Source organism: Thermobia domestica, unplaced genomic scaffold (assembly GCF_964235325.1).
Source record: "Thermobia domestica unplaced genomic scaffold, izTheDome1.hap1.1 HAP1_SCAFFOLD_254, whole genome shotgun sequence".
Taxonomy (NCBI): Eukaryota; Metazoa; Arthropoda; class Insecta; order Zygentoma; family Lepismatidae; genus Thermobia; species Thermobia domestica.
In genome coordinates, this window is record NW_027655971.1 from 67,376 (window position 1) to 83,014 (window position 15,639).

General features: G+C 37.2%; 1 protein-coding gene across 1 annotated transcript in view; it reads right to left on the reverse strand.

The window, feature by feature from the left end:
- Positions 1 to 15,639, reverse strand: part of LOC145676633 (cytosolic carboxypeptidase 1-like) — a gene marked incomplete at its 3' end in the record, with an annotated part of 232,230 nt that overhangs the window by 67,243 nt on the left and 149,348 nt on the right. Inside the window, 1 exon segment of the mRNA XM_081747467.1 lies at positions 8,279 to 8,431. Coding sequence (XP_081603593.1) covers positions 8,279 to 8,431 — 153 coding nt within the window.

Below are 15,639 nucleotides of genomic sequence, written 5' to 3' on the forward strand. Positions count from 1 at the left end.
TGAAATATGATAAAAGATAAAGTCGGAGATGCGAACTATTCTTGCAGTACTGAATCCATTTCAGAAACTTGTTTCTCGCTATCTATTATCCCTATTGTAGAGATCAGGGTTGAATTTTAACAGAGTGATAGAGATAAAACTCATTCTTGTAAGCTAAATTCACATCAGAAAGCCATTACTTACTATATTTTACCGTTCATGCTCTATTGTGATCAATATTCAAATCGGAATTATTACAGGGTTGCCACGAAAATTTTAAAATCATTTTCCATGACTTTCCAGCTGTTTTGTACTTATTTCCCATGACCGCTAGATGAAAAATTAAAAGAATACATATTTTTTTACGGCCTCCACCATCCCCATAGCCGCCCAACGCACACCTTATTTACTTTCTTTCTTTTGTACACTTTACAAAATATATTTACATGCATATAACATTTGGATATAATAACTTTTGTGTGAAAGAAAGAAAACGATCACTATGCAGTCTAAATGATTCGTTAAGTATATGTTTTAACATACGTTTTAAGAATAACAATAATTCACTTTCCTGGATACAATAAGTTTTGTTTAAGAGCAAGAAAAATTCTTGTCTTGAATGCTCACTATGAAGTCTAAATGATCTGTTATGTATTAACAAGTGATTTGTTATGAATAACAACAGTGGTTCACTTTTTTCCTTCGTTCTCTAACCGTCGGATTTTCTCTGCAACTGTTTCCTCTTCTATCTGGGCTTTCATTCTAATGACCTTTCTCTCTTGCAGTTTCTGTAGTTCCTTTGCAATCCTAAGTTAGTCATTTTTCTCTTTCTTCTCCTCTGTCTTCTGCTTTCGTGCCTCTTCCAAAAAACTTTTATACCTCTGTATTGCAGCTCGAACATATCCCAACATTTTACTTTTAATTGTTACATGTTCTCTGCCACCGTGAAACTGAATTGCCTCATAAACAGTTCTTTGTGCTATGATACTGAACCCACTCTGATTCTCAACCATGAAGTCTTTGTTGATCGAAAATCCAGACTCCACAGATGCATTACCATGCGAAACAATCAACACTAGCTTTACAACTTGCCATAGTTCAGCATACTTTTTATCCTGAACAATACGTACATAGAAATCATCTAATCGCTGTGGTTTATTAGTATGTGCTTCGAATATGTTCTTCAAAGAATCATTTGCCTCAAAACAGTTGAAAATATTGATGCTTTGCCTTCTCTGCAACACTTCCATTTATTCTGTTTAAACTAAAGAGTCTCTTAAGGAGAACATTTGCTCTAGATTTCCCTACATCAGGTTCATTCATTATAATTGCTGGATCAAAACAAGACATTCCTCTCACTTCAGGATATTGAAGGGGGCATCTCTGTTTCAACTTAACCACCATTTTCATGAGAAATGTCCTACATTCATTCCGAAACTGTAAAACACTGACATCTTTTTCTTCTTTCAAAAACTTTTCACATTCGAATCCAATGTCTACTTTGGAGGCAAGAAGCAAGGCATCTGACTCTTTATCCATATGTACAGCATACAGCTGCTTGACAGTAGTAGCTTTTTCCATTACTCTTGGTTTGACAATTCGAGCCATGCGGACCCTCAACAGATGCAAAAGCTCTCCATACAAATATGGAGACAGTGGATCCGAAGTCTGACATCTTCTCAAAACGCCCTGGCAATCACATGGGATGGTATTAAAGAAACTCAATTTACATTTCAGAAAGGGGTCCCGCATATACTGAGTAATCTTTTTGTACGGCTCAGAATTTAATGGTTTTGTTTCATGAATGTACTTTTTTACATCCTCAAATATTTGCAATGCCCTTTCAGTGCATTTTTCATTTTCCAGCCATCTTGTTGCGCAATACTTCATAGGGAACATTGAACTACCTGTAACTTATTCCCCACGTCTTGCTGGTGAGTTATTAAAAATATAGTACAAATCTCTCAGAAATAAGTTCACCTCCCAGCCAACTCCTCGCGTTCCAGTACCAATACATCCATGAACAACATGTAACCCACAAGCGCCAATATCAAATAGCTGCTTTCCATGTGGATCTTCTGCAAACCTGTCCTCTTTCAGTTTCTTCAAGAAACTCAAGTTCACATTAGGTCCGTCCATGGATACTTGCAACACACTTCTTCTTGATAGATCTGCTATGCCACGGGTATAGGCTCCCAGAATGTCACCTGTTGTGATTCTATTCAAAAATATGCTCTTCAAGTACTGTGTAAGGTTCCTGTTAGTGTCGAAATACCTAATACACAGGTCTAACTGAGTTTTTTGGACAACATTATTCAAGGCTTCGTCAAAACAAATCACAAAATCCTCATAGAACCTCAATCTGTCTTTCAGTTCAGTATCAAAGTATGGAGCTAGGCCATGATTTATAACATATAAACACTTTGTTCTACCCAGCTGAAATTTGCTGGCAATTGCACTATCATGAAACATGGACCTGAAATCGTCACTAATCTTTTCACAGGAGTTACGAGACAATTTACCTTCCAATACTTTCAAAGCCCACCGGATTTCCGCAGAAGTTATATCAGCACGCGCAACACTTGACAGAACGTTGTGCGAGTTTGTGTCACTGGTAGATGTCGAAGGACCCTGAACTGCACTTTGTTCAGCACTGTTTTCACCACTGTTGCAGTCAGTTCTGAATTTCAAAAAAGTTCCTATGGTCGGCTGTGATGACTTGAGAAAAAGCATCTTTTGGTGACCCGATCCCTTTGCATGGGATGTGATTGCTGCTATTCCCATGTTAGATAAGAACACGTCCTTTTTGCACAAGCTGCAATAGGCATGATGTATGTCCTCTGATTTCTTCAGCCATCCAACAAATGCAGGATATAATGACAGTTCCAGCCACTGGTTGCTGAATGTAGGTTTTTTTTTTTTTTTTTTTTTTTTGTCCCATTGTGATGTTACTGAAAAATACAACAAATAAAACATTTAAGTAAATGATTCTGTAAAAAGATATTCTGTGAAAAAATAGCAAAATAATTAAAAAGGTAAATATTTTTTTCAGAACTGTCAAAAGCTAAAATTAAATTTTAAAAAAATATTTATTATAGCAATAACGTTTCCATATCATAGCGATCTCTTCGTCAGTTTTATCTCTTCGTCGTGAACATCCCCTAACCCTTATATGCATTACAACATTAACACTCAGCAAAACAGTAAGTCATATTACTTCTTCTATCATCACTGGATTGTTCGTATGTTGTAATTTCAAGAAGACTTATTATTATTATTGTCACACAAACAAAAACTATGTACTATTACCATTACTAAGATACCCACTTAGTCTGTGAAAAAGTATTAAAACAGCAAAATAATTTAAAACATACATCTTCATACAATTTTCCATGACTTTCATCCCTTCTGACCTAGTTTCCATGACTTTCCCTGACCACTTTCAAATTCCATGATTTTCCATGACTTTCCCTGACTTTCCAGGTCTGTGGCACCCTTATTAATATATTCAAATACTGCAAATTATGGATACGTTAAAATATCAAGTAATACTTTCGACAAAGTACATACTTTCAATATTTAGTATCAACATTAACACACCAAAATTATATCCACGAAGAAACTAATTGTCGCCTGAAAGCAGAGAATTCGTGTTATTATTCAGTCCAAAATCTTTTGTCGTCGTGAATCCTGTCGAAGAATTTGAAGCTTAAAATATATAAAACGATAATTATGCCTCTTGTTCCGTATAGCTGCGAAACATGATTGCTTACTTTAAGGGAAAAACATTTAACTAAAAGTATTTGAAAATAAAATCCTAACGTGAATATTAACACCCAAGACGAACGGGAATGGGGAATGGCGGAAACTTCATAAAGACAAACCAGAAACTCATAATTTACACGGTTTATCTAATATTTTGGCGTCATTATGTCTAGGTGGGCAGGTCACGTAACCAGAATGGAAGAAAGTAGAAAGCTTCCAAAATTTTAACTGAAAACTCAATCGGAAAAAAGACCAGTAGGAAGACCTACGCGCAGATGGGAGGACACTACTAAGATGGATCTTGCAGAAGCAGAAATACGTTGTAGAAACTGGATTCAGTTTGCTAAGCATAGAAGTTAATGGAGAGTTTTTGAGAATGCAGCAATGAACCTCCCCGTTACATAGGTCATACAGTTAGTTTTTATTAGTAATATACGAAGAACAAAGTCAAAGCTGGAACCTGTTCTTACGTAACTAACTTCATATTCGGAAACTGTTTCTATTACCATTTTCCACATTGTGATCAGCGTTGAAACCGGAAATCGTAGAGTTTCACCATATTCGGATGACATACAAAAATAAAGGTAGAAGTGAAAGTTTTTCTTAAGATACTCAATAGACTCCGAAAGACCACTTCTCAATCTCTTACCATTTTTGCTCTATGAAGATCAACATTTAAACCGGAAGTAGTAAATGTTAACATTTCCGGTCTTCGTATATACACAGGAGATGATGGAATGTTTTATTAAGACGCTCAATCGATTAGAAAAAAAGAATTGTCGCTATCTGTAGCCGTTTTCTTCTTTGGCAATAAAGATTGAAGCCGGAAATGGATTATTTCTGTCACTTGCGGTTTGACTTAAGGGTTAATGGAGGAGGTGGAACCTATTCGCGGAACGCTAAATCAAATCTAAAACGCCGTTTCTCGATATATTTTATCATTTCTGCTTTATGGAAATCAATATTAAAACCGGAAGAACTACCACTTCCGGTTTTAGAAAAGTATCTTTTCTTGAGACACACAACTGACTCCAAAAAACACTTTTCGCTATCCGTAACCGTTTTTGTTTAATGGCAATTAATGTTAAAATCGAAAATGGTTTATTTCTAAAAGTTCCCGTTTGACCAGAGATAATGAAGGAAATGGAACATATTCTTGGAATGCTGAATCGATTTCGAACAAAAGGCTTCTCGATATATCATATCGCTTTTGCTGTATGGATAACAATGATGAAACTGGAAGTACTAGTGAATTTCTGCCAATTACGGTTTAAATAGTGTATTTTGGGTAGATATGCTATCTTTTCGTGAGACGCTGAATCGATTCCAGGACATCCCTTGTCGCTATCTACAACCGTACTTTTTCAGTGGCATACAACGATGATTTTGATTTCAATCACTTTCGGTTTAATAGAGGAAGTAAATCTATTCCTGGGATGATGAATTGTTTGCAGGAAACAATTTTCCAATATTTCTTACCATTTTTGATCTATGGAAATCAATATCGAAATCGGAAGTACTTCCAAAATTTCTACCACTGCTAGTTTTAGTAGTGTTGCGGGTGCAGATGCCACCTTCTATTGTGACGTTTAATCGATTCAAAAAAAAAAAAAAAAAATTGCAGATATCTATTAACGTTGTGGTGTCCAACGTTAAAATTGGGAACGATTGATTTCAACAATTTCTGATCTAACTTGAAGGTTAACGAATGAGCTGAAACCTACTGTTGGGACACTGAATCGATTCAAAAAAAATATTTTTCGATATATATTACCATTTTTGCTTTTTGAAGATTTTAAAAACAAAATTACTAGTAAATTTCTACTACTTCTGGTTTTAGTACAGGGTGGCGCGTATTGTATCTACCAACTTCAAATGAAAATACAAAGGTGTGTTATGCAAGTTTTAATGCAAAACTGTTATGGAATATAAGTATATGGACTGGCAATTTGTACACTGTACAACACTTGTCGAAGGAGCTCACTAAACTTTAAAAATAACGTCCTGTAAATGTCCGCCTTTTTCCTGGATGCACTGCTGCAGGCGACGTGGGAAGGCATTCATCACACGCATTAACGTATCCTGTGGAATGGAACTTATCACATGACGAATGGCAGTCTTCAGTTCGTCAATTGTCTTCACGCGATTGGCAAAGACCCTTTCCTTAACATATCCCCAGAGGAAGTAATCAGGAGCTGTTAAATCTGGGGAACGGGATGGCCATGAGACATCGCCAAATCGGGATATCACGCGGTTTGGAAATGTTTCTCTGAGTATAGACATACTTTGGCGTGCCGTGTGTGCCGTAGCACCGTCTTGCTGGAAATAAACGTTATTGATCACACCCCTTTCCTGCAATTCCGGAATGAGAAACGTCTGTAACATATGGCAGTAGCGGTCGGAATTTACAGTTGTTGCATGTCCGGCGTCATCCTCAAAAAAATAGGGACCAATAATGCCACACATTCCAACTGCACACCATACCACAACTTTTGGGCTACCTTGAGGCTTTTCATGTAATGAACGAGGATTCTCCTGAGACCAATACCGGAAGTTTTGCTTATTAACATACCCAGTCAGGTGGAAGATTGCTTCATCGGACATCAAAAGTTGTTGGAGGAACAGTGGATCTCGGTTAATCAACTCAAGAATGTTCTGGCAGTTATTGAGTCTGTTTTCCTTATCAATGGCTCTCAACTCTTGTACCACCTGCAGTTTATACGGATGGAACTTCAAATCACCCAGCAAACGACCCAATGAACGTCGTGTCAAATGTAATGTTCGTGCATGTTGCCGTGCTGAACGTTTGGGACTGCGTTCCATCGCTACGCGCACTCGTTCCAAGTTTACATTTGTTCGAACACTTCGTCCACGACCTGGTGATTTCCGGTTCACAACACTACCTGTGGCCCGCCACTGTCTCACCCATCTCAGAATACTGTGTCTCTCGGGTATAGCAACATGGCGATCATCACTGTTTCGTCGCAGTGCCCGCTGAGCCTCACTGACAGAACCGGTTCGGATAAAGGCTTCCACCGCCGCAATTCGCGTCTGCACAGACCACCGCTCCATGGTAAACTAATTGCCAGAGGCCCTGCTATTCAGTGCCGTAAGCATGCGCAGCATTCGTACGCGCATTTGATCAGGGTTGCCAACTGCAACTGGTAGATACAATACGCGCCACCCTGTATATTGTTCTGACGGTGATAGTGCCTTTTCATGAAACACTGAATCGACTCCAGAAGACTGCTTTTTGCTATATATTACCGTTTTATTCATGGCAATCAACGTTGAAGCCGAAAATCAAATGAAATCTTTCAGATTAACGTCCCCCTTAGGCTAAAGGAAATGAATGATTAAGGCAAGTGAATGATGATGGAAGAATTGGTGTAAAGAGACTGTGGGAGGAAATGAGAGTACTCTGAGAAAATCCACGAACACGACGTTGCCCACCACAAACTTACTTGGTCAAATATTGAACCAGGGACTCCACGTACCAGAGGTAACAGCTCTACCACTACCACAGCTCTACCAAGTCCCCGAAAGTTGAAACCGGAAACCGTTCATTATTATTATTATTTCCGATTTGAATAGACGCTTAACAGAGATGGGACCTACTCTACTGAATCGTTCAGGAAAAAAAAAACTTCAAGATATCTCTTACAGATTCTGCTCTGATACCTATCCACAAACATATGAACAAACCCATTCTATAAGACTTCAAACACTTGTACAAACTCGCGACATTTCTTTTACTTCTTTGTTTCCAGTTTGAAACTTTTTACCACCTTACCCTTGGTCGATTCCCATATTAACCAAAAAGAATAATCCTTCAGCCTCAGAGGAAAATTACGTCATGTTTCACGAAAATCAGATTTTAAAAAAAAGTTGCCGTAAAACATTTTCTCAAAGCTGATGGTAAATGTACTCCTAATTTGCAGGCTCCTTTCTAAAAGGCCCCAGTGGGAAACTTAAAAAGAACCATCCAATCGATTCATGAAAATCGGATAATTTCTACGAAAGGTATCTTGCAGGCTGTTCCAACTCAACAATTTCAACTTTGAGTAGTAGTCTACATGGGAAGTTTAAACCACTTAGCGGTCAACTTTTTAATGCAGATTTTTATTTTCGAAAAAGTCATATTATTTTAATTTCATATTTTAAATTTATCATAAATGTGTCCCTTCATGACCAATTCTAATTTTCATTATAGCTAAATTTAGACAGTTATAGCAGCTGAAAAAACTTCTAGATTATCCCGAATTATTTCGGAGACTGTTAGAAATACAATAACTACTAGAATAGAATGAAATATACGTTAACAAAATGTGATATCTTCAGTAGAAATATTTAGACATTTGTTAATGAAGAGAGAAGGTTGCTTTTACAAAACTGCAAGTCAGAATTTACGAAGAACTAATAAAATAACACGATGTGAAATATATTCAAACACCGAAATTTTTTATAATAATATTTTTGATGCAGGGAACCGTACCACATTATAAATCCATGTATATATCTAACTCCTACTCACCTTTGGCGGCAAGTTGACTGAGAACCCACACTATATCATAAATGATTTGATCAGTGTATATAGGATCCCTGCTATGCTGCATTATCATCCTCAGAAGCACCTGAGTTGTATTCATTGACATGAGATGTTTAATGGCTTGTGTTCTTTGTGTACCTGAAAGAAAACCAAACTTTTAATGTAAAAACAATATAAAAGAAAAAAAACTCCAATTCAAGTTTAAAAGAACAAAGATTGTAGAACACACAGTCGAAATATCGAACATTTGTAATGAGATATCTCAAATGATTCTCCTTGTGTGTGTTCGCCCTAAGGATTTTTTTTCGAAACTATTTAAAAGCTATGTAAGTAACGAAGTTAATAAAACGTCATTATTTTATGCATTCCTCTCTTGAAATAACTTTCGCAGTAAAACTGATATATAATAACATACTTTTCAAACAATTACGAAACGTAGATTAACAAAAGACTGAATATGGGAACTGGACCTTCATAAACTTTACGATCAGAAATATATAAAACGAAAAGTTACTGATTATGAAAGTAGAACACATATTTTCATGTGTCGAATGCAATAACCTGATAGTAATACAATTCACACAGTTTAACTAGGTAGATGTTTGTTAGTTGCGGTATTGTCCAAATCAGTGATACTTCTGTATTACTAAAGTGGGATTCTTTACCTCGAAATTCAAGCAACTTCATGCTTTTGCTATGATTAAACAATACTGGAAGTTCTGTGTAATTAACTCAGACCCAGCTCTGGACCATGCGTAACATCGATCGGTGTTTCAACCGGGACGCACTCTTTTCCATCTCCAGTAGCTTTTGCTGGACACTACTATTTTTACTATTATTACTACTACAATTGGGGGCTTTCCACGTGGTGCCTGGTTCGATTCCCGGCCGCTGCACAGCAAATTTCAACGTCTACAAAGCGTCGTGAGGCAAACTGGGGAGTCAGGTGAATAAAGATATGACGGCTACTAAGTCCAGAAAGCTCCTGATACTCCTGTTAGAGGCAGGGCGACGCGACGCGCTGGCTACGTGTCCGTCGCTGGGCTGGATGTAGTTTTGTCTGTTGCTAACAGATGATGTTTGGAGCAGGCCCACGAAGAGTTGTCAGTGGTTTCACTACTACTTTTACTTATGTGTTGTTTTACAATGAATTTGTACTCTAACCAGAAATATACAATTTAAAAATCCTTCCTATTAGATGAAACTTTGATTAAACTTTAAATAAACATATGTCGTCTTAAGCAGTGGGAACTGGAAACTCCTTATACAATTTCAGAGATGCACATTTCTAACCTCAATAAATCAGTATGGCATGAAACCTCTAAGTACTGGAATCAGAGCCTCTATACGTTATGTCTTCGAATCAAACAGGACTAGAGTATATTCCTGAGGAATCACCCACCACGCCACTTGTGTGGGAGTTCAAAGAACATCGAAATCTGGTATCCTTTCCTAAAGAAAGAGTATGAATTCGACCTAACTATATAACATTCCTGATGTAGCAGTCACTGGTGATGTTCTAATGCATAGCAGACGAGATCATGTGTTGTACCCAATTGCACCCCGTACAATCACAGATACCTTTCGGCCTCTATAACGATATGCACGCCGATAGATTGCGCCCACCACAATAGTGTCTAACATGTATCCGGCCATCACTGTACCGGAAGCTGAAGTGGAACGCGTCCGAAAGTACGACATTTACCAATAAGAACACCAACGACGGTAAACGTTTATAGTTCGGCGTCAAAGGCATTCTGTCAGTCCAGCGCTCAGCAGACATTGCCGAAGAGAATCCACACCTGCTAACGTGCTTCAGCGTCAAGTAAGCATTATGGATGATGCTAAACTACGGACATGTGCACAAGACGTATATCATTCCGTGATGCTAATACCACATTGTGCGGTTCACTAAGCGATCGTCGCTTACACGGTTCTCTTCTGTCCATAGTTTCCACACCCACGTCATTGTGGTGGAGGCAGAGATTTCACGGTAACAGAGGTAGTTTTCTCGCATCTCACCCAAATCGTTAATCTGTCGCTTTCTCATAGTCCAACTAATCGTTAATTTCACACGCAATCGGCTACTTATATTGATCCTCTTGATGGGGACGACCACTCGCGTCGTTAGTTTTTTTAATCGGGGGGGGGGGGGCGTCGGATGAATCCTCTTTCCGACAAAAGTTATATACCGTCAAATGGGGTGAATAGAAACAAAACTCCCAGATTAGTTTTGGATTTATCTGGACAATAAATTAACCAAGAAAACTGAAATTTCTTAACATAGTCTTATACGGCTAAAATGTTCAGGGTAGAGACAAAATGTTTTACTGAGTTGGGAACACTGAGGTAGACGGCAGTAGCATTAATGTGTTACTGAAATCTTACACAGTATTTTAGTGCTCCTCAAACTTTCTTGGTAAGTATCACATTTTCTTATTTGTTGTAATTGAACATATGCCTATTTTGTAGTTTGTTGTTTCATTTACTGACGTTCATAGTAAAAGTTTTCCTTTTGTAAATTATTTTTAATCAAAATTTAACTTTACTGGGTTATTGTTATGATTTTTAATTAGTGGGGTGAATAGAAACACTTCTTGAGGAGTGGAAAACTCTTGAGGAGCGGAAAAATAACCTGATAGAAATGTATCAACCATCTCTAAGAACAAATTTCCAAGTCTTCTGAAAGAAAAAAAATGTGTGATAAACTGAAGGAGGAAAATATCAGGGCTGGATTTGAAAAGTGTGGAATTTTTCCCCTTTGTCGAGACCAAATACTGAGGATGCTGCCAAAAAGAGACAATGAACGAGAAGAAACAGAACAGCAAAAGTCATCTCAGACTGTAAACCGTTCCCTTATGGATATTCTCAAGAGCATGAGAGAAGATGAAAAAATTAAATAAGGGAAGAAGAGAGTACGAATAGATGTTTCTGGTAAGGGTTTTGGTTTGTTTTCTGAAAATGATACATTTTCATCAAATCACAACGAAACTCAACCTACCCTTGTATTGTCGGAAGAGGAGAAAGACAACACTTCAGAAGACAACATTCCAGACGATCACGAACTAGATGATGGTTTTCTAAAGCTGGTGATTTTGCTGTGGTAAAGGTTTATGAGAAGCTAAAACTCGATGAGACTATTCACTACCCAAGTGCGAAAATGTGAACATGATGGATATGTGGGAGTGTTTTATAACAGAGCACATAAACAGTGAAATTTTCAGAAACTTCTGAAGAATCGTTCTTACTACATGAGGATATTGTTACGAAACTGTTGGGTTTTATTAGGAGTTCGTCAGCATGCTTTAAGTATATGATAAGTTTCGGGCCCCTTCGTGGCTAAGCGGTTAGCGTGGGAGACCCGGGTTCGATTCCCGGCGGGAGCTCATATGGTTCTGATTCCACGTTAATCACTAGGTCCACGTCTCATATAGCCTCGCTGCTGAACGGGACGTTAACCTCAAAATCAACTCAACTCATGATAAGTTTCCCTGGTGATTTCTGTAGTTTAAATCTTATTCAAGTATCATCAAAACTGTATGGTCGTTTGTACCTATATTGTGCATTGTATTGTTTTATAAGTTTGTAACTAATGTAATACTGGTCTTATTGAACTTATATCTTGCAGGTATCAAATAAATGGTTAGTTTCAACAAATACGCTGTTTCTTTTACCTTTCCAATAGTATAAAAGAAACAACAATAAAAATAAAGTCATTGTTTCTATTCACCCCATGGGTAGGGGTGGATAGAAACATTAAGAAAAATCAAGGTGAAGAAAAGTGGAGTTGATAAATTAATATGACGTTTACTGAACTTCATTAGCATATTAAGACCTTTTTTGGGAATAATCTGATACGCGAAATCTTTAACATCACCAGACTTATATACTCATATAGCCAAAAATGTGTTTCTATTCACCCCATTTGACGGTATACAAAGTAGTTTGGTTTCTTTAAATATATATTTGACTAAAATCTGAGGAGACGCGTCCCCCCGATCCCCCCGTTAACGACGCCCGTGGGACGACACATAGGGCCATTTGTCTACATGTTTCCTGTACACTTGTCCACTACCGAAATGTTGTTTAAACTGCCCTCTCGAAATACTACTCCGTAGATCGAACTGATAACACTGCTGTGCTCATGCATGTGTAATCCCATTGAAATTTGTAATTTTTCATATGTCACAACCCGTCGCACAAATCTTGTGGGTTTGACGCATTCTCAACATTCTTTCTTCGTTAAGCAATTTTCACATACAGCAGCGCACAACACAGTATGATGATGCAAGAACTTGGTCACAGCTCGAATTCAATTTTATCGAACATAATGCTATCTGCTACTCTCATGGCTCAAATGTCAATTTGATGCAACTTGTAATGATATAAATTGCCATGATTATTGTTGAAACACCAACCTATAGTAGAAATGTGTAGGAATTTTACTTCCCTAGCAGATCAGGATCATAGGGTAAGAACTTTTTGGCAATCCTACATATTCTAATAGAAAAAAATCCTTTATTTTTTAAAATAATAGATTATTCAGCATTTACCGTAAATGGAACAACAATTTTGTTATAAGTGAAAACAAATGTGGTATTAGGAGTAGCTAACAACTTTTTTTAAGTTAAGGTTTGTTTCGCTATAGGCCTAATGTTTATTAAATACTTAGGTCCATTCATTGACATTTGTATAATTTGTTTTTTGTGTGTATATATATAGGAAATAAGTGAAGAGATTTATTTGTAGTACGCGAGAAATTGAAGTACACGTATGAGAGTTCATCTCATATCAGCATATGCTCACATTTGAAAATGAAATGAAATCTTTGAGTTTTACGTCCCACGGTTATGCCGGTTAGCTAAAGGAGACGGTGATGATGAGAGATGAGTGAAATGGTGGAATGAAGAAAGTGGGAGGAAACTGGAGAATCCCGAGAAAACCCACGAGCACGGTGTTTGCCCACCACAAAGTTTACTTGGCGGGGTCTGGGATCGAACCGGGACCCCAAGCACCAGAGGTAAACGCTCTACCACTGAGCCACCGCGCCCCCTTATGCTCACATTTGAGTAATTAGTCTTAATGAAATGAGTAATTGTCCTGAGGAATGATTCGTTTTATATCAGTTGAAATTTGAAGTTCTAATAATAATGCTGTTTGTTGTGCGTGCTGTTAAATTGAATTCTTTGTAAAAGAATGACATGAACCTCTACGAAGTTGATTTGGCTACCTGATACGAGCAGCACATTGTGACTTCAGGTGATTGTCTCGGCGTTATAGAGACCAGCATGATTCCTTGAGAGTACTTTTTCGCATAAATATCAAAAAACAAGGAAAATTCCTGCGATTTCAAAGAACGTTACCCATGAAAGTTAGTCACGCAATTGGAAGTTAAATTAAGCTACTTCTTGCTGAGATAAGTTGATTTTTTCTCGACCTGTTCCATAATTTATTTTCTGATCAAATATATTGTTTTGAATAAAGTACCGTGAACTATCCATGAATGTTGTTACTATTTCCAGCGGAATCTGTCAAATTGAACAATATAGAATATAAGCGAGGTATTTATAATCTCCACCCCAGTTCTCAAATCCAAAATTGAGAAGTTAAACACACACGGTGCGAGAACCATGATGGCAGAGCGTTTCCCTACATGTATGGGATTCTAAGTTCAATCTGAGGACTGTATGAGAGTAGTAATCGACAAACAGCGTTTATCGGGTTTTATTATGTACTCCGGCTTTCTTAAATTTTATTATTTCACCTATTGTTATCATCTTCATTCACTAGAATCATCGTTTCTAATATACAAGGCATGGTAAACAGTTAACTGACTTAATCAGGAGGAATAGGGAAAATTAGGAAAAGGGAGTGGAACATTTTAAAAGTCGTTCGTAAAGCTGTTTATGGCCTACTGATAACTACTCTCAATTTCGCCCTGTTCTCTACCATTCCAAAGTTATTCGATTATATCAAAATTGTTCTTTTTTGCGTCATGTCTATGTAATTGACGACATGCTTTAATGGCACTGTTATAGGGATGAAGGTAAGCTTAAATACTACAATATTCAGTGTCATAAAGACACATGTACTTTACCAATCTCGTATTGTTAATCTTAGTCTTTTCGCAGTCCTGAATTGCTTGACACAGAAGTATGTTTTAAATATGAATTTAATAGTCTTTCACTAAACATTTAGAAAATGTGGTGTAGTGAATTTGTGTATGCACGGAACATATTTCTCTCTCAGTAACCCGCTGTTTATTATGAAGATGGCTTCTCTCTTATGAACCTCGAAAGGGCTCGTCCTTGTACATCGATGCATGAGACTAGACGCGAAGTCCACTGGATTCACTCCTTATCCAGTGCAACAGAGTACTAGGATAGGTAGTAATTGAGAGTGTTACCTCCTATAGAATAGGTTGAGTTCAGAGTTAGCGTTGTGGACTCGGCTGTTTATCTCTGAAAGTTTAAGGAGTTGGTCTGCTAGTTAAGGGTGACTATACTAGAGACCGAATTGAATGAAACTGGAAAGTCCTCAGGTTATATACTACGGAAGATATAGTACTGAGACATGGAAAAGTACCATCCATGGTGTATCAAATCCAAAATCTAGATGTGTGCAGAAAAATGTCAATTTGAGAGAAATACGTTCATCAGTGTAAGTAACTAGGAAGTTCTTACAGTTTGCTACAATTTGTTCCATATACAAGTTTACATTACACGGATGTTCTACAATGAAGACAAACAATATAATTTACATATGTAGACATAACACTATTCTTTTTTGGCTTATCTGAACATTTTAACAAGCAGATAAAAAAAAAAAAACTAACAAGGGAACATCTTATATTGATAGTAGCATTGCCCAACCAAACACTGCGCAATCTATAGCGGAATGAAGAAAAGTGAGAAATCCAAAATTTTAGGGTCAACATCCAGAAACACAAAAGATACAGAGGAAAGAAGGATCTAGAGTCATGTGAAGGTAGTAATGAAAAAGATAAACTGACACAGAAAGAACTTCAAAATGATTAAAGTAATCAAAATGACATTTACACAACATGATAGTAAGTAAACATTGTACTCAAAGATAAGCTCAGTAACATCACATGTAATGCAGTGTTGCCAACTGAGCACAAAATGAAATTTTGTTAATGCATGCAACACAAATTATAAAATCTAGCAAATCTAATTATGAATAGAACTATAACTGTGAAGTCGTGATGTACAGTGTTGCCAACGTTTAAAGATAGGACTACATGAATTCCTTACGAATCTCGGATGTAGAAGAGTACATACAGTACACGATTCGAACTAGTTAAAACCAAAATATTAGACTACAAA